General features: G+C 50.4%; 2 protein-coding genes across 2 annotated transcripts; both read right to left on the bottom strand.

The window, feature by feature from the left end:
- Positions 1–1,277: 1,277 nt before the first annotated feature.
- Positions 1,278–9,007, bottom strand: LOC141964622 (V-set and immunoglobulin domain-containing protein 4-like). Its single transcript, XM_074915251.1, has 6 exons — positions 8,888–9,007; positions 6,010–6,369; positions 5,080–5,361; positions 4,701–4,796; positions 3,718–3,739; positions 1,278–2,881 (listed from the first exon to the last, which is right to left on the bottom strand). The coding sequence occupies exons 1-6, from the start codon at positions 8,940–8,942 to the stop codon at positions 2,671–2,673; spliced, it is 1,026 nt and encodes a 341-aa protein (XP_074771352.1). The 5' UTR covers positions 8,943–9,007; the 3' UTR covers positions 1,278–2,670.
- A 4,126-nt stretch (positions 9,008–13,133) lies between these two features.
- LOC141964583 (V-set and immunoglobulin domain-containing protein 4-like) lies at positions 13,134–21,989 on the bottom strand. Its single transcript, XM_074915156.1, is given in 7 exon segments — positions 13,134–15,255; positions 16,387–16,408; positions 17,492–17,605; positions 17,906–17,974; positions 19,954–20,235; positions 20,617–20,973; positions 21,886–21,989. Coding segments are annotated over 7 exon segments (1,113 nt in total). The 5' UTR covers positions 21,941–21,989; the 3' UTR covers positions 13,134–15,041.
- Between the last annotated feature and the right edge of the window lie 1,252 nt (positions 21,990–23,241).

Here is a 23,241-nt window from a genome sequence, read left to right as displayed (position 1 = left end):
TCCTCGGCAGCTGCTCCCAGGCCTCAGGTCTTCTGAGGAAGTTGCCTGGACCTCCTCAGAGCTGATCAGTGCTGGGGGGAATCAAAAGTTGAAAAAATCATGGTGTTACATAGTCAATGAGGGAGCTTGGAGCTGGGAGCTTATAATGGCTGCAAATCTGCATAAAACACTAGGCTAACTGAAAACTAATGAGGATGGCACTTGAGGGTAAAGGAGAGTGCCATGCCCTGTGTTTTGGCCTGGATCTGCTGAGGGGAGGATGGGGAAATTGAGAAGTTTTCAGTTCCATTCCCACAGAGCATGGACCTCGCACTGCCCGCGTCTGCCCTGCGTGAGCGTGGCCGCAGCTCCCCATTCTCCTCATTTCTTCTGTTCTGACCCAGCTGGGTCTCCAAGGGCTGCTCCCACGGGCCTGCATGGAACTGCAGCCAACACCCTGCCCTGGGGTGAGTTACCTCCCCCAGCTGTGAAGCACCAGAGACCCTCACGCAGGGTTCTCATGGTCCCCGCACCTGCCTGCCAGGTCTGAGAGCCGAGACCAGCGCTTGGAGCGGGGCCTGGCGCGGCCACGGCCCCTGCCAGGACAGGCAGACCCTGCCCGCGGCGGCCTGGCCCCGCAGCACGGCCTTTGCCATGTCCATCACCCCGTCATCATGCAGGCGGGGGCTTCCTCACTGATCTTGCCTGATAATCGCCTACTGTCTTGAAGAAGAAATGTTACTGTAATTCAGAGCACTAAAGGTAAACACGAGGCTCTTCTTCCCAGCGCTCAGGCCATAAAAATCTGCGTGAACCTGTGAACCTGCTGTTAGGCTGCTGACCTGGGACGGGCAGGTCCATGGCAGCAGAGACAAAAGCTGTGCGGGGCCAAGTCAGGGCCAAGGAGGGGACTTGTGTGAGCCAGAGCTCATCTGCTTCCCCATGCTCCCCCAGCTGCGCTGCCTGGTTTAATAAAAGCCAGTTACAATTCCTACAAACTTGCTTTGCTAAAGCCAAGTGCCACCCCACTTGTCAACCTGTAGGACAGAGGGACGCTGCTGGGAGGTCTCTGACAGATGGGGAGGGCAGAGCACCCCAGGGGCACCCCAGTAGTGCCCCAGCAGCACGCCAGCACAGATAAGGTGCAAATGATTAACAATGAGGAAGCAAAGCAGGCTGCTGAGTAACCGGCCCATTGCAGGAAACGCACTTCAGCTGGAGGCAGGAACAGCTAAGCACGCAGCCTTGGTGCTTTTATAAAAGGAACAGTTCCGTTTTATTTTTGCTAGAGATCCACGGATGCCCTGGGGTGGGCTTAAGCAGCAGCTGCATACCTAAATATGCCCAGCCCAAGCACTGGTGCTCCTAGCCAGCTCAGGGAGATGAGAGCTCTCCCGCTGACCCCAGGGCTCAGCCTGATCTTGTGGTGTCTGGAGCACCGTGGCTCGCTGGACTCTCCCTGCTGTAGCCAGTGGCTGCAGTTTGTGGAGGCAGCACCAGGACCGGTACAGTCACCCCTGGGGGGTGCAGTGAGGCGGGGTCATGCCAGGAGCCTGGTGAGGGCTGACTTGATGCCCCCCTCCTGTCCTCTCCTCTTTCAAAGGGAAACCCAAGTCACGCTTCCAAGTCCAACCGTGCCTGGACTGTACCCCTGCCTGTTCTGTAGAATTAGATCAGGAGACCGAGAAAAAGCATAAATTTGCAAGCAACAGAAAAATGATGGTGCTGGATGGTGAAGTACCAAGGAAGTCAGAATTCTGATGCAACAAAATCCTTTGAGAGAAAGAAAATACGTTGCACCAATCAAGCACATTTTAAGGCATTTTACAAACATGAGCACCCCCAGTATCCCTGTACCACAGGTCAGCATTTACATCTCTGCTGTAACCACATTGATTGTGTCCCACAGAGTGAATCGGCATCAGTCTGCTGTGTCCAGGGAGTCCCTTGCTCGACTGTTAGTCCAAATGCCTCAATGTCTCTGTTTTAGAATGCCTTTGCCCCCACACTGTAAAAATAAAATGCTAGCATTTCCTTCAACACCAATTCTTCTTTTCCAGGAGAAAAACCAGAGGGTGGCAGTTAGGAGACTGGTCACCTATAGGGCCATTCCCTCTTCCTCTAAACAACGAGCTCATCTGGTAGCAAAAATTACATTGCTGGGACATCAACCCCCCCCTGTGGTCCCTTTAGCATGCTCTAACAAAAAAGTCTGGAGGAGAAGCAGGATGTACAACCAGTATTTGTTGTGCTGTAGAAGCCAGAGGACATCCATTCCAGCACAGCCCTTGGTTCCTGGCAGTCGGGATGTCCTAACAGGGAACACTTTGCTGGTGTTAGTGGCTAGCAGCTTTGCACCCAGCTGCACCTTGATTTGCAGGGCAAAGGCATTCATGTTTCTGCTCCTTCAGATCCTCTCTTCCTCACCTCGATCCTGCAGGCTGCTCAGAAATTATTCACTCTATAGAAGGAGGTAGGGAACCACCTGGCTGAGGGTTTCTGCACTGACAGGCAGGGCCTCATTTGCCAAAACCCACCAAGGTTGAGCAGTTCCCCTGGGTGAAAGCAAGCAGCGAGACGGGTATATTTCTCAGAGCAGAAGGCAGACAGGAAGAAGTTTCCTTTGGTAAAGTTTACTATTCAGTATCTGCAGCGCTGCATGGCTGCTGGTGTGGAGAAGCTGGTACTCTACTAAATTCTTTCTATTTCATATTCTGATTCCATTGCTGTGACAAGGTTCTCATACTCAGGATTTTTCTTGGTGCATATGCTGTTGTGGCCATTGTCTCTCATGGTGAAAGTGTCATTGGATGCTTTAGTCTTAGAATTTGTCTCCATGAGTAGGCACTTAGCAGGGACTTCCACATCAGTCTCCACTCTTGTGACATCTGCAGTGCTGTGGCTGGAAGGAAGAGAGACGTTATTGAGAAGGACAGTTCAATCACAAGTCATTTGATTTACATATTGGTCAGAGACAAGGTCCCCCACGTAATCTGTGGAACAGCAAAGTTTGTATTAGTCTAGTGAGGGCCTGGGAGACTCTGAAAGGCACTAGAAAGTAACATTAAAAGAATTACACCCACAAAAAGAAGCAGTAAACAGTTACGCTCTCATGGCATTCTCATATTTTACTCAAAAGAGTTACCAGCAGATAGTCTAGCCTTTAGAAAGTAACTACCAGTAGTAACTGGGGCAAATGGTAACGTGTCAGGCTGCAGATGGCTGAGGGATGTCTCTGAAGAGGAGAGTAGTATGAAGGGATTAAACGCTGAGATTAGGGCAGGGTGGAAGATATGTTCATATGTTTGTGAGCAAATAGGAATTGCACAAAACGATACTTGGATAAGCACTGGGACGTGTTTCTTAAAGAGAAGGGCATGCACAGGGGGAACTTATCGTGAGGGAAGAGCTGAGAATTCCTGTCCTTTGCTTTGTGAAATAATGGCAGTAATTTAAGACAGAGAAGGGTTTTCCCCTGGCATCTGCAAGGGCAGAGGGAGGGCCCTGGGGTGTCTGTCTCATTTTAACATGGTAAAGGACAGACTCTTGCTACCTCCTGCACTAAAAAGTTCATGTCCTCATGCTGCTAAATGGACTGTCAAGGAATTCAGAACCTCCCCCTGCAAGTCAAAGAAGTCTTTGCTTTTTCACTGAGCATAGAGGCTTTTCGGATACAGGCATTGATCAGTATATGCCCTCAGAGTCTTCTTGACACCCGAGGTGAACAACGATACTCACAAAGCAACTTCATAGACAGGTTCTGGAAAAAATACAAACAAGAAGAGTCAAAGATGTGCATCAACATATTTTATGTGCCACAGGAAAAAAAAACCTCAGCTGCTTCCAGGGATTCCCACCTTCAGGAAACCCTCCCACCCTGCCTCTCCCTGGAAGGGACCGGCCGGGGCATGGGCGGATGATGGGGAGGGGGTATCGGGGGTATCGGGGATGCCGGGGATGTGGGTGATGCGGGTGATGTCGGGGAGGCGGGTGGAGCCGTCCCGCCCTGTCCCCGCGGCCCGGGGCTCCCTCTGCCGCCCGCGGGCCGGGTTTCTCGCCGCTCCCGTCCCCGCCCGCCCCTCCCGCCCCGTCCCCGCCGCTCACCCGCCCGGTTCCGCCGCCGGCGCAGCACCGCGGCCAGGAGCGCCCCGAGCGCGGCCGCCCCCAGCGCGGCCGCCAGCGCGGGGAGGAGCGGAGCGAGCGCGTCCCGCGGGGGACCTGCGGGCGGAGGTGGGAGCGCTGTGACAGCGGCGGGGGTGCGGGTGTGTGGCTGTGTGCCCCCCCACCCCCCCACCCCCGTTAGCCGAGCCGCGGGGCTTCGCCTTCCAACGCGCTTACGAAGCGCTTAAAAACCGCGGGGGCTGCACACACCCCCCCCCCCCCCCCCCCTTCCCGGGTTTCCGCAGGACTTCCATCTCTTCTGCAGTGACTCCCTGGCTGCTCGGGGGGCTTCACCCTCGCCAGGCTCCTTGCCCAGGGTTCCCTCCCGCTGACACCCCCCGGTTTCCCAGGCCGGGGTCCCTCAGCACTGGCTCTGCTGCTGTCCCGGGGGGCTCCGCCCCGCTGCCCCCCCGCCGAGCACCAGCACCCGGGGGCCTGTCCCGTTCCCATCCCGCCTGTGAAGAGGATCGGCAGCCCAGAGGGACCCTCAGGTGGATTTGTCCCACTGGCCTTCCCGGTCGCCCATGGCACACCAGGGTTCCGCGGCCCCGGTCACTCACCTGTGGGCGCTGGCTGGGCCGCAGGGCCGGGGGGGGTGGCCGGGGGGCTGCTGCTCCTGCCAGACCCCGGGCTGGGCCGCTGCGTCGCGGGGGACCCTGCGGGAGAGACAGAGTTTTTGTCAGGCCCGTTCCCCGCTCCCCGGCCGCGCTACGAGCCAGGTAAGAGCAAGATGTGCCGAGGGCAGGGGCCTGGCTCCCGCCCCAGAGGGACAGCGGGGACATCAGCGCTCTGAAGCAGGGGGGTGCCAGCCCCCGTGGTCCCCTCTCTGGGTGGCAATCGAGACACCATTCACATTCCGTGTCAGGTGTCTATGAGAGAGGAAACTCCCTGCCTCAGCCCCGTGCAGCAGCAACGAGTTGCTCCAGGCTGGGCACTCACCTCTGACCGTCAGCTCGACGGCGTCGCTGCGCTGCGCGGCCCCGGCCCCGACCCTGTTCTCCGCCTCGCAGTAGTACTCGCCGGTGTCGGAGGGCTGCAGGCTGTCCCAGGCCAGCTCGGCCTGGCTGCTCAGCAGCAGGGCTGTCCCCCCCGGGGCACCCCGGAACCAGCGGTAGCTGATGGGGGGGGACCCGCTGGCCACACAGGTCAGGCTGGTGCTGGCTCCGGCCAGGAAGGTCAGCCCCGGCTGGCTGGCCCTGACCACGGGCTTGGTGGCTGCCACTGGGAGACAGAGCAGACGGGCCCAGGTCACGCTGGCCCTGGCTGTGGTGGGGAAGGTCCCCCCCGCCCCCATGGCCGTGCTTGCTCCGGCTCTCCGGGTTTCCCAGGAGGAAGAGGGGTCCCGCTCGCTCCCGTGGCCCCGCTCTGCGCAGGGTCAGCTCAGTTCACCCGTGCCTAAAGCTGGGTTTACACCAGCTATGCCGCCATCGTACTGCCCTATCACACAGTCTGGCTGTTTCAAGTGGGTGCCCCCCCAGCAGAAAGATGGGTCCTTCTAGCACACACGGAGGGTGCTCAGGAAGGGCGGAAGGCAGATGTGGGTGGTGCAACACCCCTGTGCTGTCGCCTTTGCTACAAGAACCACAGGGGTGCTGCCCACGTGCACAAAACCAAAACCAGACCTGGATGTGACCTCAAGCACCGCGGGCCCAAGTGAACCACTGGTAGACCCAGAGTGGGATGTACACGGAATGATCCCCCTTCCCCACCCCTGCACCTGCACTGGGGGGGCGAAGGACAACTCGGCAGGGGAGGAGGATGCCTCAAGGCCCAGCCTGGGCGCGGGTGGCGGGTGAGGTGTGACAGGCTGTTCCCACCAGCTGCTCCTCCTCCACGCTCAGTGGGACCGGCTGCACGAGAGCAGTTTACCTTTGACAATTTTAACCATCGTGGTCACCTCCTTTGTTATCAAGCTGTTATTTTTAGATCTCCAGACAACTTGACAGGTGTAGTGTCCGCTGTCGGGGATTTCAAGGTTCTCAATTAGCAGGGAGGCGTTCCCTGGGCTGTGCTTTGGGACGCTGACCCGGTCCCGGAACCGAGACAACAAGACGTGGTCACCAGAGTCATCCCTCCGAAAGACGGTCGCGGTGCTGTCGTCTCGCTCCACGCTCCACCTGAGTGTTTGCTCTGTGAAACCTTCCGAGGGCACGTAGGTGCAAGGTAAAGTGGTGGATCCCATCCATGTGCCCTTGACCTGGTGGACACCAGACAGATCCAGGAGGGATCCTGCAGGGAACAACAGTTGCGGGGAGGGGATAAGAACCAGAGAGCAGACGGGAATCGCCAGCACGCGGCCCCGTCTTAGATGTGCTGTAGGCTGTGGCCAGCTAAACCAGGGCGGTTGTGTCGGCCTCATGGCTATTTTTATTGTTTCTCTCTGGACAATTGCCAGTTCTCAATTCCTTCTTGGTACAGAGAGGCACAAATCCTGCTCCTGGCGGCAGCATCACAGCCACAGTCTTCACAGGATGTTAAGGAGCGACTCTTATTCCTGCTGTCTAGCCCCAGCCTTTACACCCTGCCTCGGCTGCCCAGCTTTCTGCTGACACCCGCACATGAGTCAAACAGCAACAGCCTCCCCTCACCGACACGGATGCTCTGATAACACCACTTGCAGTGCTGGCTGCTAAGTTCTAGATGAGAGGAAGCATGAAAAAAGTTTACAGCTTCACTGTGACTGACAATGAACGCAACATATTTACATTCATTAGCATCATTATTTTTTAATGCAACTTCCCTGGCACTCACAGGACCCTGCAGTATTGCTGCACAGGGAGAAGCACTCCTCTGTGTAACAGCCTGTGCCAGAGGGAGCAGGAGGAGCTGGCTGGGTCTGTGTCCACGAGGACAGCAAAGGGCTGCTAGGGCTAAGCACAGTGGAAGCTTGTTTCTGACACAGAGCTTTGGTTTTCCTTTACGGGATGACTTTGAGAGGGCAAGCACAGCTCCGTTCTTCAAACCTCACATCCAGTCAAACGCAGCTCCTTGATGCATCGGTTGTAAAAGGTTTTCTCCATTTATCTTCCTCTTTTCACAGACTCACACCAAGAAAAGCTAAGAAGGGTGGAAGCTATTTAGAAAACTGCTCAGAAATAACCTCAAGGCATTTGGTGCGCTCAAGTTCAAGTATGTTTGCTATCCAGTGTATTCATCTGACACAAATGTGTTTAAACTTCTCTCCCGTATTGCTCTGCATTGCTGTGTGCCATGAAAGAGCTGCCAGCAGCCACTGATTCCCTGCGGAGCAGCTGCACTCTCTCTGTGACCAATTTCAACATTAGCAGGGTTGATTCCAAGGGAGAGCTGATTGGAAGGAATGGGAGAAACTCGGCAAAATAAAACTCACTGAGACAGCGTTTTTAAAAGAAGTATTTCCTCCTAGTGACGCTTCTTAAACAGGGATGTAGTCTTCCAGACAAACAATGTGAATTCTCCCACTGGAGGGAAATAGAGCTGGACCAGTCAAAAACCTGAAGGGCCGTGTTAGAGATCAGAAGGCTGATCAGAGGGATTTGTATTATCCATAATGCATGGTAACAGAAAAAAAATTGAGCTCTTCTATTCTGGCCCACTTTATAAAATGGTTGAGCATCTTCCTTCCTAACCTGCCAGCACCAGCTCTCCTGGTGTCCTGCAGGCAGGAGCCTTCAGGGACCTGGGACAGGAACGGTGGAGCAAACCCATCTTTTGGCTTTAGCCTTAGAGAACTTCAGATCTGACACAGATTTCTTGGATCAACCACAACCAACCAGCTTCAACCACAGGAGCACCCTGTCAAGCACTCAAGTGGGCGCAGGAGAAGAGGGGGTGGATTTTGTAGCACCTGGATCATTCTTCCTGTCTCTCCAGCTGGCTGCCCACTGAGACCACAGCTCCTCTGGGAAGTGCCTTTTGTAAGCAGCACATTATTCGAACTTAGCTGGACTTGGCTCACCTCTACCCCTACCCTCTTATCCTGCTGCCCCTTTCCCCTCCTCCCCAGCCAGGCACTGGTTATGTTCCGCTGCATTAACACACAGTAAGTGCTTGAGAGGCAGATCCCAGATACCTGCAAAGCTGGTTTTTTTAATGATAAAATGGGGAACATACTTCAACCCATTTTTCTAAATGTCAGGAGCAGTTCTGCACTTCTGTGTACAACTTGTTCAAGCACCTTTCTCCTGTTTCCCAAAACCTTCCTCTGCTGGTGCCAGTGTCGTACGTGCCCTGGGAGTGGCACCTCTGCCTCATGGGCGCATGAATTGAGGTGAAGATTCCAGTGTCACCCCCCTAATGCACCATGAGAGCCGCCGATCAGGAGAGACCAAGGGGAGTCCTGAGTGCCCGCACCCAGTCTCAGAATTACAGGTCCTCTCCTTCCCAGGCCCATGCTAGCAGAACAACTGTGATGCATTATTAAATTCTAGATGAATGCATATTCCAGCTTCACAGACTCGTTTGGAACTGACACACTAGAGCAGGGTCCTCTCCAAGCATCCTGAGAAATCCTGTTTTGTTTTTGCTTTGGGGTATGGGAGCTGAGCTTTTGCCCAATACCACCCTGCTTGCTCTGCTCCTGAAAGCGCCTTCTTGTATCTGATACCAAAGGAGACTTGTGAATTCTCAGGCTCTATTTTTCATATAAGAAACTAAAGACTTTCCAAACCTGACAACTTTTTAAAAATAAGACACTACAATTCAAAAGTTTTTCCCTACTCTCCTAGTACACTGATTTTTGTTCTTACACCTTGAGGCGTTTACTCACCGTTGCAGGTGCTGAGAGCCATCGCAAACACCACTGTCCGCACAGCTGCCCCCATTCTCCCAGGACTGCAGGGCTGTCCTCCTCCCCCTGCACTTGGTGAGAGACCCCCGCACTCCTGGGACCAGAATGCGAGTGAAGAACACTTCCCTTTCTTCTGCCCTTTGTCATCTAGGATCCTCTTTCTGAAACATCACGAGTCCATTTCACTGCTGACTTAGGTGGAGGAGAAAGGATGGACAAAGACTGTAAGGATCCTTCCCGTTCCATTTCACATTCCCCTGTCCCCACCCACCTCTCTTACTATTCTCTTGACTTTTATGACTAGTGGTCTTATCATTCTTCATAATTGTGTGTTTCTTTTTTCCTTCTTTTTTCTTTCTTTTATTCCACATTTGCATTCACTTCACAGTGAAAGAAGGAGCTTTATGATGCCTACACAGTCGGGCACTTGGTAGCAAGGGAAAGCAAACCTGAGGATGCTTGTGAAGCAGGAATTCCGTTCTCCTGATTCGTGTGTGGTGATATTGCTCAGCAGAGTGCTCAGGATCTCTCTCCTTTGTACCGTGAGGGCCCATCTAGAGATGGAGAAGCACAGGCCCGAGTGCACCCTAATGCCAGGCAGGAGCCCGGGGCAGAGACCGACTGCCCGATGCTCAGTTCTGTTCCCTCGGTGTCGTCCCCCGCTGACGGGGCTCCACACACCCTGTACCACCCTCTGTTGCAACAGGCTCTCCCAGGGCAACCCCCTTTGCCTTGGACAGGTCAGTGTGTGACCTGAGTGAGGGCGACAGCCAGCCCTCATTTCTTTGCCAAACAGTCTGAGCCTTTTAGATCAGAAAAACTAGGATGCCACTTTTACTGCTTTTTTCTAACAGAAAATGTGGAGAGAAGAAGTATTAAAAACCCCCAACATCCTGCTCTTTACTGTGATAAGAATTTCCCTGCAGAAGCTCCATGCTCTGCCGGCAGAAGCCGTGTCCTGTCGCAGCGCAGTCGCAGTTCCACTGCCAGGGCCACGGAGGCGGCGCAGGCGGGAGTGGAAGGTTGAACCGGAGTCACCCACCTTGAGTGTTACACAGGCTTTCACTGTCTGCTGGGGAGCAGAGGGTCACTGCCTGGCTCCCATTTTCACAGCATCACAGACCATCTTGGTGCAAATTTCTGCTGCAGTATTCCAGTTCATGGGCAAAAGTCGCCATGTTTCTTTCTCTGCAAGCACACATGGTGTTTTCTAAGGAGGGACTTGCCTCTGATGGCAGAGGGGTGTAACTCTGGGTATGCTCTGCAGGGTACCTTTAGAAGGACATCCAGGAGTTGTCTGTCAGTATTGTTATGCACAGGATTAATATGTGCCTGTTAGTTATTACCAAAAGCAGAAGGAATTAAAGAAGATAAGAAATATATAAAAGCAAATCTACTGACCTAGTGAATTCTGTTACAGGCTTTTGATCATTCATGGAAGCAATTTCTGGACATTTATTCAATAGACATGCCTTAGCATATAGTTTTAACAACAGCACCAGGAGAATGGTGTCTTTGAGCAGATGTGTCTAAAATACAGGGAGTCATTTTCTGCTGGAGCTGGGAGGGAAGGATAGTCGGTGTAGTTTTGCCACAGCTACGCCCCATCATGAGAGACCTGTTGGCGCTAATTGAACTGCTGACAGTGCAGCCGAGCTCAGACCCTTCTCTGGAAGTGCTGCCGTTCGTCAGGGACAGCCTATGCCCTTTCCATGCAGGGCAATGAAAACTGGAGACTATCTTCCTTTTCCCAACGTCAGTAAACTGATGAGAACCATGCAGGTCTCCTCTCAGCCTTCAGGTGGAGGCATGTCCATGCTTGGACAGCTTGCTGAAGGTGATTTCAGCTGAGCTCTGATTATTGCTGCAGTGAAACCTGCCTGTGGCAAGCGTGGGCAGCCTGGGACAAAAAGCTGAATGTGGTGTGGCCAGACAAATTCATACGAGGTTCCGGGCTGAGAGCTACTGCGGCTGTCATCCTGCCGAGGGAGACAATGGAGGCAGCAGCACCACCCATGCTTGCAGAGCATTTCCTTGCTGCTGCGGTGGAAACTTGATTTTTAGCAAAAAAATTTTTAGCCTTTTCTTCTTGACTTGTTTCCTGGATCTACCTGTGTGGTACCAGGTCATACTGCCTGTACCCCATCTGCCACCAAGAAGCCATGAGCTATGCTTGAATCCTGCCTAAAAGCAAACAAATGAACAGAAAAGCACTTGTTAAAATTCAGCTAATGTCATGGAAAGAGTGAATATGAGCCAGTTTCCAGAGAGATGATTTAAAACCAACCTTTTGCACACCCTGCCCCGTGACTGGCGTTAGACCCAGTAAACTATCTCTTACACAAAAAGACTTTAAAAGAAGCTGGATTTTGGGGAACATGCCCCAGAGCAAGCTGAAAACCCAAGCTAAAACTGCTGATACGACAACTTTCTGAACCGGACATGCAAGACTTCCTGAAGCTGTAATTATACAGGATAAAAAAAATGACTATTTAGCTAAAACAAGCGTGAATAACTGTAGTTCCTCAAATGTGATGTACATGACATCTTGCTCTCCCTGGGACAGGGATGTCGCTGCTAGTTTCCGCCTCCCTGAGGAGTCTCACCAGAGGGACTCCTCAGAGTTTTGCATCTGAACACAGGAAGGAAAAGCTTTTAATGTCTCAGACATGCTAGTTACCTGGTTTATCATAATGAAGCATATTTATTTCATGTCTCTGCTCTGGGTTGAATCCGTTGCTTTCTCCCTTGCAGTGCCAGGCAGGTAAAGCACCCTGCAGCCTTTTCCCCCAGCACCCACCTTTCTTCCACATACTGGACACGACACACTTTCAAGCACCATTTCTTCAGGTGGCGCAGCTTAGACAAAGCGACCAGGAATGACTCTTTGTTCTGCAATTTCTGCCACTCCATGCCAGGCTAATTAGAGGTGGCACAGTAAAGTCCCCGTTTCCCTGAAAATGAGTGCAGATGGGACCTCAGACCCTACTCACAGGGACCAGCTCTGCAGAGCCTGCATCTTACACCCATGTCTTGACATAGTCTGCAAGAGGCTAGAGAAGTTTGCTACGATTTTCCTGGTGATGAAATAAGATTTTTAGCCTGCAAGGGGGTGAAATTCAGCACCAAGCTTTCAGCAAACCACCAAAAAGTAGGTAACTGAAGAAGAAAGGTCTCAAAGTGCTCTTTTTGAATCATCTGCACTCAGAAAAAAAGGCAAATTTTACTGCAGGACTTGAGACATTGTTATTTGGTGCAGCCATAGCCAACTCACAGACTGTGGTTTACTAAGTAGTTTTTGGATGCCCCACAGGAGCTAATTGTATGAGCCTCTGCAGGCACGTACACCACAGTTCTCTCCCATACACCAGACAGTTGTACAGACAGTCATGAAAACATGACCTTTGTTCCCCCTAAAGAAACAGAAACTTAGTGGAAACAAGCATCTCCTTCAAGGCCTATGTGACAGAGACATGATGCTCTCTGAAAATTAACTTCCCTTCCCAGGAATTCCCAGGGCAATGACATCAGTTCTGGGTCCCCCACTATCTCAGCCAAATCCTTGCAAATACCTCCTAGCACTAAAAAAGGGGCCCGTATATATACGACGGCCTCTGAGCTTTCATCTCCTTCTTGGTGCCCATTTACAGCAGGGCTTCAAAAACTGCAACCTCATCCAGAATAGAAAGATTAAGAAAACATGACAGTTTCCCAGAAAATTTCAACACTCTGGATTTGTCATCACATTAACACACTATCCAGCCATGATTTTCTGTTGTTCTCTAAAAAACCCTTTCAGTGATAACTGCGTGCCTTGCAATACTATTGCAACAGTTTCTCTCCCCTACTCACCTTCCTGCTTAGAAAAAAGACTGACAGACTTCACTGGCTTTTCACACTCTTCATAACAGAACTCATTTTCTTTCACACCTTAAACATCTCATCTCATGAGCTCTGAACCTCTAATTGGACTGGCAGCAACTCCTGCATCGTCTGTTCCCTAAACTGTGGCTGGCTACAGGCTACAAAGGGCACCTCGCACCAGCCAGAACTATCCCGAACTCTGCAGGCTCACAATTCCTCTGCTTTCAAGTAAAGGCACCTAATATGCTCCTAGGAGTGTAATTCCTGAGCACACACAGACATTCACACACACACACACACTTTTATAGGAAAAATAAGAGAAGTGTAACAAACGCACTAATTTTGCAGTCCTGAAGTTTAATGATTTTCGTTTGCTTCTCCACATTTGCAATAAGCTGCATGTACATGTTGACAATTTTTTCCAAGACACCATCACCAACAAAAGCTGCTGTTTGTCCCCTTTCCACTTGGAAATCAAGGTTTCCCAGCCCTTGATTTTTGAGTACATTCTTAATGAAGAGAAATAGAACTAGTGGTATAGGAAATTCAGGGAGAAAGTATAAGGTCATTGATAGATAACTTATGTGCAAGGTAAGGTAAAGTGAGCCTGACAGTCTGTGAATTTTGATGAACTTTTATGTCATTCATTCCTCTAATTTCTCATTGAACCTCTGTGTAATTTGGATTTTTATAACACTGGATGAGTAGTATTGCATTCCACACTTATTTCTGTATTGCGTAAAAGAAGCACTTTTCCTCTCCCTTTAAAAGTACTAAACAGATAATTTTAGCTAAGTGTCTGCTTCCTTTCCAGAGAATTTGTAAACAGTTAGTCTCTGTTCATCCTCTCCACACTGGTACACTTCACTCATTTTGCCTCATTCTCTTTTTTCCAAGCTGAGAAAGTATAATGCACTTGCACAGAAGTGGTTTCATGCCACTAATCATCCTTTGTTATCGTTCTCAGTAACTTTTCTAGCTCTGTTACACCCTTTTGAGAGGAGAACTACACACATACACAAGGTGGAACAATCCAGCGTGTTTACAGGACCACAAGCCTGTTCTCTGTTGCACTGTAGTGACTTTCCTAATGACACCAAATACCCTTTTTGATCGCTGTGACTTCTGAGCTGATGCTTGCAGAGAACTGCAGGTGCAGATCTTTCCTGAGCAAATCTGGGGGCCCACTAATCCTGTATCTGTGCCACCGACATCCCCCTCACCCCTCAGACCCCCCGTTTTGTTTTACACCTGTCTGCATGGCTCCCGAGTGGACACGGCAGTGCCCTACCCCGCGTTGTAACAAGGTTCTTCCACACCTCTGCAGTATCCATGTTACAGATTTACTCAGGGTAGTAGAAATTATGAATAACAAAGCTTTTCGGCTCCCTACTTGGCCTTCAGGCCTTCTAAGGCAGGAGGAAATGACTTCTTGAGTATCTGCTGAGGAGCTGTAGCTGCGAGTGCTTGCTAGCGGTTTAAAGATGCGTCGGTCATGCAAAAATATATCAAAATAATTTAGGCATGTGTAAGCAATCCTATCCACAAACTTATGGAAAAGTATCTAATTTTTTTCCAATATTAAACATGCATTAAAAGAGACAATAGAGAAGGTGAACTCAGGAAGAATGTGCCTTGTTGCAGTGCCAGAATCGCCCGAGCTCTCCCGTGCCAGAACTATAAGCCGCTGCAGGAGGGTGCCTCGAGTGCAGCACGGCAGGTGCACGGGACGTTTGTTCTTTTTGTCCTGCTGGTGTGGTAAAGTTCTTGGCTGTATACTGGCTTTAATCTGTCTTTCAGTTTCTTTAAGGGCATTTAAGGGACACCCTACCACCTGCGCAGCCCTTCAGGCGGGTTCCCAGCCCCGACTCTGCCACGTTGCTTGCCAGAGGCGAGGGGGATGCTGAGCAGCCCTTGGCGCTGGCCCTGCTCCCGCCACACGAAGGCTGTGACCGCAGACCCTTTTGGCCCTCTAAAGCAGGAGGTTTGGTACAGTGCTCTTGGCCTGGGGTCAGCACACCACAAAGGTCTTAGAAAGGGCTTTCTGCTACAGAGGTGGGGAAAGGGGACCAGGAAAAGCAAAACCAGAAGATCTATACAGCAGCCTGGAACTGAAGTTCCTACAGAGGTTTGCATTTTCACTGCAGACATTAAGGCTCCACAAATTGTGGAGGAGCAAAAACGGCTTGCCCAACCTATTTTTTCAGAGGCAAAGGTGAATAGGAAAATAAATATTGCCTGGACGAAGGTACTCTTCAGGACTGCTACCTTAGAGCAGTGCTGGTTCTCATACAGTGTCCCCTACTTCATACACAGATTCCTGGGTGTTTCCAACACACTCACATTCATCCTTTTTCGTATTTATTTCTTCAGAGCTTTTGTTTTTCACAGGCTCCATCACATAGTTGTTTTCAGTGATGGAGATGGGTTCCTCATAATGACCAGTACTTTCACACCTTGAAGAAGCTGCTCTTGAGTTATGGCTGAAATCAAAATACAAGATGAAAGGAGAGTTGCAACCAGACTAGACAAAGCATCTCCCAGCCATGAAGATTTTGAGCAAGACTGTGGTCTGATTCAAACCCATGTAAACCTGGGGCATTGGATTATGACTGTTCTGATGGAGAGGATCTTGTCCTTTGCTTCCAGGTGGCAGGAGAACCTCGGGCATTGTAGCAGCATTGCCTGCAACCCAGGGCAAGCTCCAGAGGCAGCAAAAGGTATGTAAGCAACACAAGGATTACCACTATTTCTTGGAGTGGCACAGCCACGCAACTGCTCTTTGCAAGATAAATATATATGTGTTAAAAGAAGTGGTGGAGGAGTGGTAAATGGTGAACGGAATGAAGTCCACATCCACCATGTGGCTTATGGTATCTGATAACTTTAGAATGAAGGTAAATCCTCTCAGGAGAAATGCTATCACACCATTTGTTTATTTGCTCAGGGTTCAATTGCTACTTAAAATGCTGCTTTATAAACTGCTTGGGAGACACAGCACCTGCACAACGTGTTCTACCACGGCACTGAAGTCACCAGCACTTTATACCTATATAAGTGGTTCTCCTTGTATGTTTTGACTAGAATATTAGTCTTTTCAGTATACCTCCCATAGACTAAAGTCAATCAGGATGCTGAAACCTGAATTTAGAAATAGCTGTAACTTACTGCCATAGCTATGATTAAAAGAGGCAAGGTCAGCCAAGGATATTTCAGGGATAAATCAGAGTATAATCTGTGCATTGGGAGCCTTAGCTCTCTAGAAGAGGAATTCCTGTTCTTTGCATTTGAAAAAACACTGGGAATTTATCCTTGGCAATGATCTTCAATAGGCCTCATCACTGGGCTGAGGAGTTAATAAACAGCTCTTGCTCATTTTTATGATTCTAGTATTGCAGAGGAAAAGGTCTTTCTTCCTACATTATGTGTTGATGTGGAAAGCCCACAGATCATCAGTGCGATGCACTATTGAGCTAACTTTGAACCTCTTCATCCATACTGCTTGAGAGGCTTTTCATCCTGACAGCTATGTAGCACTGTTTTTTGGGGTTTTTTTCTGCTCTGATACAGTCCCCAGAGACTCATCAGTATGTTAGGTAAAGGGTTATACTCACAATTTTACTTCATAGACTTGAGCTGGAAAAGAATAATCAGAAAAATGTGTCAATAATTTGCATTTATATTCTCAAAACAGAATTTCTACTATGTCTCATCTTGGTATAAGAAAATGACCTCTGAAGACAGAGTAAAAATAGGAACTTTAGAGATCATGTTAGGTGGATGGTGACTCCTATTCCCAGGGTTCAGTTCAAGAAAATGAAAACAACCCATATCCCAGCTGTAGTCAACTGTGTCAAAATAACTTGCCCAGGGTCAAAGGTAAAGTTGAGTTTAGAAACTAGAAGTTCCCAGTTCCTGCAGTTTTTCATTCATTAGAAGTTTGAAAACAATTTAGAAAGAGGTTATTCTGGATTCCTAAAAAAAAAAAAAAAAAAAAGAAAAAAGGCAAAAAGGAGTGTTTGATAATTATTAATTGGTAGCACAGACTTGCAGGAGGGTAATTAAAGAAGCAAAGGGACAAGGAGAAAACTATGGCTACCGGTATTAAAAAGCCCCAAACCAAAAGCCCCAGGTATTCTCTGTACACTGCCGAGTGCTGTTAGGGGGAAAGGGGGATCTGAGAAAGCTTTTGGTCAGGGGTTTTCTACTGTCAGGGCAGGAAAGACAGAAGCATTCAGTAAATATATCATACGTGTGAAGACTAGGAAGGAAATGAATCTATGTTGAGTAGGGAGAATTGACAGTGACCTCTTTTTCTCCAGGTACTAAGGGCAATATTGAACAGCAGCTGGTGCAATCAGGTTTTTATTTTAAAGTAGCATGACAAGATTAACTTGCTAGCAGATACTGTAAAAGATCTGATCAAGCAGGAAAGTTTGGGAGCCACGGGGTGCCCGTGAGGACTGGTGGGGAATGGCAGTCCCTAAGGAATGTCATGGCTGTGACGGGTCTTCCCTGAGGAAAAGGGGCTTCTTTGCCTCTGTAGATCTCCCACCACCTATTCAGATCCATGCACGTTTGGATCAGCCGCCGGTACGACGCCAGAGCTGCTCCCAGTAGCTGCGAGCACTGGACCAGCCCCATCCCCAAAACCCCTTAAAGCTAAAACCAAGCTGGGCGTGCACATCACATTCGGGTCTTCCAGAACATTCTACTCACCATCTTTGGGCTTTCTAATGCAGATGATAAGAAAGACGACAAGGAAAACCACAGCACCACAAGCCACAGCAATCAGGACGACCACATACAGGGGCAGGTGAGTCCTCTGGAGATCTGGAACGATAGAGGAGCCGTCCCCGGTCACAGCAGCAGTTACATGATGCTGACCAATTCCCTGAGGACAAGAGCAGCCAGCCCCGTTGTGGGCACGCAGGGTTGTACTGCATGTGCCTGGCCCTGCTTGTTTTTTCCCCATAAAAACATCCAGAGTCTTTTAAAGAGTCACCATGAATCATGTAGGTCCCTTGAGAACAGCCACTAACACAATTCGCAGCCAGAAGGCAGAACACTAATTCTGAGGCTGGAAGTCCTGACTACCGTCCTCTTCTTGGCTTTGTTTTGCTTTCCACTTACTCTGAGTCGTATAGTTCTTTTCTGGATGTCCCACACCATTCTCAGAAGTCGCTACTGTTATGGCCAGATCTGCAAAACAAACAGGAGTGAAAGGCTCATGGTCCCTGTCTAGTCCTCACTTTAGCACCAGGAAATCCAGGATTAAAGCTGTAGGATCAGAACAGAATGTCCCCATCACCTTTATGAGGCAGTAAAAACAGGCAAACACTAGAAGTGAGTAGTACATATACACTATAATATAGAGAGAGTATATATAGTACTATATATACACACTAGAGAAATACTATGTGTGGTATATATACACTATATATCCTGTATCTACACAAACTGTATATCTATACACACGATATACATGTGTATTTGCATGTCTATACACCCCCCCCCCCCCCCCCCCCCCCCGTAATAGTGGTGGAGCCCTGTGAGGTCCAAGAGATTACCGAGGTACGCCTGAACACCAGCTCTGTTTGGTTTTTTCTGTAAGAAGAGTCAACAATTGTCAACAGCTTCCCTTGGCTTCTGGGCACTGATGCTGCTTCCCACAACCTGCTGTGTGGTTGCTGGGGCACTATGAATTCAAATGAAACATAGCACAAGCAGAGCTACTCTAGTGCAGGTCTGAATTTCCACATCAACAAACTGGAAATCTGAAGCCCTCCCTCAAAACACCTGTCCTTGGTCAGGTAAAATGCTTCCAGCCAGGTCTGAAGCAGCTTTTGCGTCACTTGTATTTGCCACTAGAGATACTCGCTCTGCCTCCCACTTCAGCAGCTTTCATTCAAGACAGAAAACAAGCAAAAAAAAAAGCCCTTTAAAAAAAAAGAACAGAACCCAGAACATCCTATATGATCTACAAGTCAGGAAATGGTATTTCTGGGAGCCTCTCGTCAGAGACACAACCTCCCTAGGAGCAAGCTAAAAGCCCCCTGTGGACTGGGGGCTGAGGAAAGGAGGATGTTCTACGGTCAGAAACATCTGGATCAAGACCTGAGGCCTGTGGAATGGGATACAATATTGTCAAGGCTGCATTCCCCAGCAACAATACCCTCTGCTAAGCCCGGTGTCAGACCCTCTGCCTGACTCCTCGTCGTGCTGTCAGCCGTGAGAGTGCTGCTGCCCTGACCCGTGGTTGGGTGGTGTCTCCCCAAGGTCCCCACATCCCGCCAAGGGGCCAGTGTTGTTGTGGGCAGATCTGCAAGAGGAATGGGAGAGGCTCACACAGGAGTCGGACCATGTTTGTGATGCTGCTGCAATACAGAACTTCTCCATGGGTGGTAGGACCATGAGGAACCAGCTGCTCCAGAGGACAGGTCAGGGACTGCGTGTAGCAGCATTAATGAGCATGGCCATTGTTAATTCCTGTTCCCTTGCTGTATGCTCTTACATGCAGTTGCTATGAAAAACAAGGCATCATTTCAGCCATAACCCTCGTCCCAAGCTCAGCAGGCTTCGCCGCTCCCAAAGGTCACCGTGTGGTACCTGCACTTGGCTCTGCGGGCTCAGCCCTCACGGCTCTGATGGCCGAGCTACCAGCCAAGGAAAGCAGTAAGTCTTCCACAGGGCATCCACCGTGCAGAGCCTGGAGACATCAGAGTGTGCATAAAGTGCAGCTTGTTCTCCTGAAACACGCAGGCAAGCATGAGGAGAAAGGGCCAGTTGGGTTTTTTCCACCTACTGAATTGCCACTCAGATGTTCCTCATACTCAAAATGAAATCCCGATCTCTTGTCTAAACTTCCTGAACTGCAATAGGCAGAATTACACAGCCATCAAGAATTTCAAAAAAGCCAAAGAGGAATAAGTATGTGCTTTAAACATCAAACCTCGCCAGCATCAGAAAATAGTGGTTCCTCCAAAGAGGAGGTAATTGAATATAAGGAAACAAAAAAGGATAGAAGCCAGAGCCAGTGGAGAGAAATGCTTCAGAGTGCAGAAGACACGAGGCTTTTTGCCTTTTCTTCTTTTGGGGAAGGGACGCAGAACACTGCGTTTCCATTCCAGTGTGGAAGGACTCGATGTGTTGTGCCCCCTGCAGCAGCTCTGGGCACTCACCTCTGACCGTCAGCTCGACGGCGTCGCTGCGCTGCGCGGCCCCGGCCCCGACCCTGTTCTCCGCCTCGCAGTAGTACTCGCCGGTGTCGGAGGGCTGCAGGCTGTCCCAGGCCAGCTCGGCCTGGCTGCTCAGCAGCAGGGCTGTCCCCCCCGGGGCACCCCGGAACCAGCGGTAGCTGATGGGGGGGGACCCGCTGGCCACACAGGTCAGGCTGGTGCTGGCTCCGGCCGGGAAGGTCAGCCCCGGCTGGCTGGCCCTGACCACGGGCTTGGTGGCTGCCACTGGGAGACAGAGCAGACGGGCCCAGGTCACGCTGGCCCTGGCTGTGGTGGGGAAGGTCCCCCCCGCCCCCATGGCCGTGCTTGCTCCGGCTCTCCGGGTTTCCCAGGAGGAAGAGGGGTCCCACTCGCTCCCGTGGCCCCGCTCTGCGCAGGGTCAGCTGGGCTCAAATCCCCCCAGCCCCCGAGGCACAGGGCACAGCGTCATGGGCAGAATTCCTCTCTCTGAGCTATTTGCTGCTTCTCCCCAGAGTCTGACACCGCTCAGCAAAACTCTCCGCATCGGAAGCGGGTGGTCGCTGCCTGCCCCCCCGTCCATTCAGTTCCTCAAAGCCTTCTCGAGCCAACCCTCCCGCTCCTGCACAGCTTCCTTCTGGGGTTTACCTTTAGCAACCTCCACTTTAGTGGTGACATCTTTTGTGATCAGGCTGTTGTTGCTGGCTCTCCAGGTGACCTGGCAGGTGTAGATTCCCCTGTCAGAGATCTCCAGGTTCAGGATGTGGAGGGACACGTTCCCTGGGGGGTCCTTTGGGACGGTGACTCTGTCCCTGTACTCGGACAGGAGGACGTGGTCGCCAGAGGCATCCCGCCAAAAAATGGTGCCAGAGCTCTGGTCGTGGACCACAGTCCACCTGAGCGTTTGCTGCACGACATCCTCCATGGGCACGTAGGCACAGGGCAAGGTGGTGGATCCCTTCCACACACCTTTGATCTCACTGGGGCCAGTCAAGTCCAGAAAAGCTGCGGGAAGAACGGAGACAGAAAATTTTTAAAAAAAACATTGACGGTGAGAGCAGCTGAGGAGTGGTGAGAGCATCAACAAGTGGGATCTGCCAAATCAAAACCACGGGCAGCTGGCGCAGGCAGCGAGGGACGGTCTGTGCAGGCAGGGGGTGACGCCAGAGGAACGTGGCGGCGTGAGGGAGATGAGAGCCGAGTGCTGGGGCACCGACACATGCCACGCGTGCCCACCGGCTCCCGCGCTCCCTGGTGCCACCTCCGAGCCAGGCAGGGCAGGGGGTGGGGGACAGGGCAGGGCTGAGGCTGAGGGAAGGATCCCGCTGCAGCCGGGGTGACGCAGCGCCCGGCCCCAGCTCTCCTGGCAGGGCTCTCCTCGGAAGCGCCGCATGCCAGCGGCAAACCGCAGCGTTTAGGGGTTGCTGCACTGCTTTTTCAGACTAGGCTGAACTTAAGCAACGGGTCAAAGAAATGTAAAACTCTCTACATTTTCCTATAAAATTGAGGTCTGTTGCCTTTGTCCCTGTACATTTTTGACACTCTTAGGGCTGAACCTCTGCTTCCATAGACGTTCTGTTATCCTTTTGTCCTGGTTTCCAAACCTCCCCTGTCCTGGGAACATAAGAACTAACCAGACTCTCCATGCTGGGCTGCTCGTGTGCCCTGTGAAATAACCATCACAAATTCTGTGTGACCTTTGTACCTCGGGTACGTGGGCAGCGTTACCACGGCCCTGGCGTACCGCTGCACTCGCAGCCGCTGCGTTAGGAACAACCGAACACCAGCGGCGTGCAAAGGCTTTGGCCTTTTCCCACATTTCTGATCCCGAAAGAGAAGCAGCCCCGCACAAACACACGCAGACACGTCAGTGCCAGGGAAGGAGCTTCCCTGAGCAGGAGATTCCCACAGACTCACCGTTGCAGAGGAGCAGAGGAGTCATGAGCAGGACGGCTCCCACCAGCACCCCCATCCCTCCAGGGCTGCAGCGTCTCCCTCTCGAGTAGAGCAGACCTGCTGTCTTCAAGGCAGGGGGTAAATCAGGAACACCTCCTTTCTTCACTCACTTTGTCATCAAGAACCCAGGACAGCTGGTGATGGTTTTTCCTTCCTCTTTTTCAGAAAAAAAAAGTGCCTCAGTGTTGACTGTCAGAGGTGTGAGCAGAACAGAAGCCCTAAGGGAGAGTGAAAAGAGGAAAGTTAAAGAGTGACTTCTACTCTATTTCATATTTACTGCTGAGTATGCTTTTTTTCACCTTCTGTTTTTTAATTCCACTTTTTAAAAAAAGTTTCCTTTGTTTCTTTTTATTCCTAAGCACCTGTTCTTCCTCTTTTCCTCCTTGCATTGCTTTCTAAATAGTAAGTTTTAACATGCATGTTACATACAAGAAGGTCTAAGACTCCTAAGCAGCTAAACAACCAAGGTCCCTACTATTCATTTTCTTACTGGCTTTTCTATGAAGCTCACCACTGCATTTTAAATTAAGATTCATGAAACACCCTAAATCTTTACAGTACCAGAGTGAGAGAGATGGTTGTGGTAGGTCCCTTCCTACTGAAATATTCTATTCTATACCATTATATCCCATTTAAAAGGTGGGGAATTTAGGTATTCAAATCTGAAAAAAAGTAACTTCCAAGAGCTGCAGGCAGCTGGTTTGACCATCTCACTCTGTGTCACAGATTGATTCTCCTTTTTCACAGAGCAATTTAGCTGCTTGGTTGAATTGATTAATTGCATTCAATTAAAAACATGGATCAGAGCCATATGCACCTGCATTTCCCTGTAGACTCCTTTGGAAACAGGTAAACAATTATATACCTAGAGAGAAAAAAAGGAACTTAACAAAGTAGAAAATCTTTGACAGTATGAAATTTGACTTAACTGTAATGAGATGTATTTTTTCACTGTATTCAGCTAAATCGGTACGAGCACTTTGCTATTGTTACATCCAAATTCAACATCCAGTCCTCAAATGCAAGTAACCAGAATAATTAAACGCAGTCAGCAAAATCCTAGACCGTTTCCCGGAGTACAGCCCTCCTTAATGACAGTGAGACAACGTTTGCCTCGGTAGAAGCACGGTGCAGGGGACCAGAGCAATCAGTGCTGCATACTTGATTCTGAAATAGTGCCAATGTGGGGAAAAAATATTTCTTACAGTCTTAGATATGGCTTAAAGATGGCCCCACATACATTGTCATGTGTAGGCAGCCTCATGAGGTTGCTAAACCAGGAGACTGGTGTACAGAGCCCTGGGAGCTCTGATACCA

This window comes from Athene noctua, chromosome 11 (genome assembly GCF_965140245.1).
Source record: "Athene noctua chromosome 11, bAthNoc1.hap1.1, whole genome shotgun sequence".
NCBI classification, from domain to species: domain Eukaryota; kingdom Metazoa; phylum Chordata; class Aves; order Strigiformes; family Strigidae; genus Athene; species Athene noctua.
The sequence above is the reverse complement of the archived record's forward strand: the minus strand, read 5'-3'. Positions and strand labels throughout refer to the sequence as shown.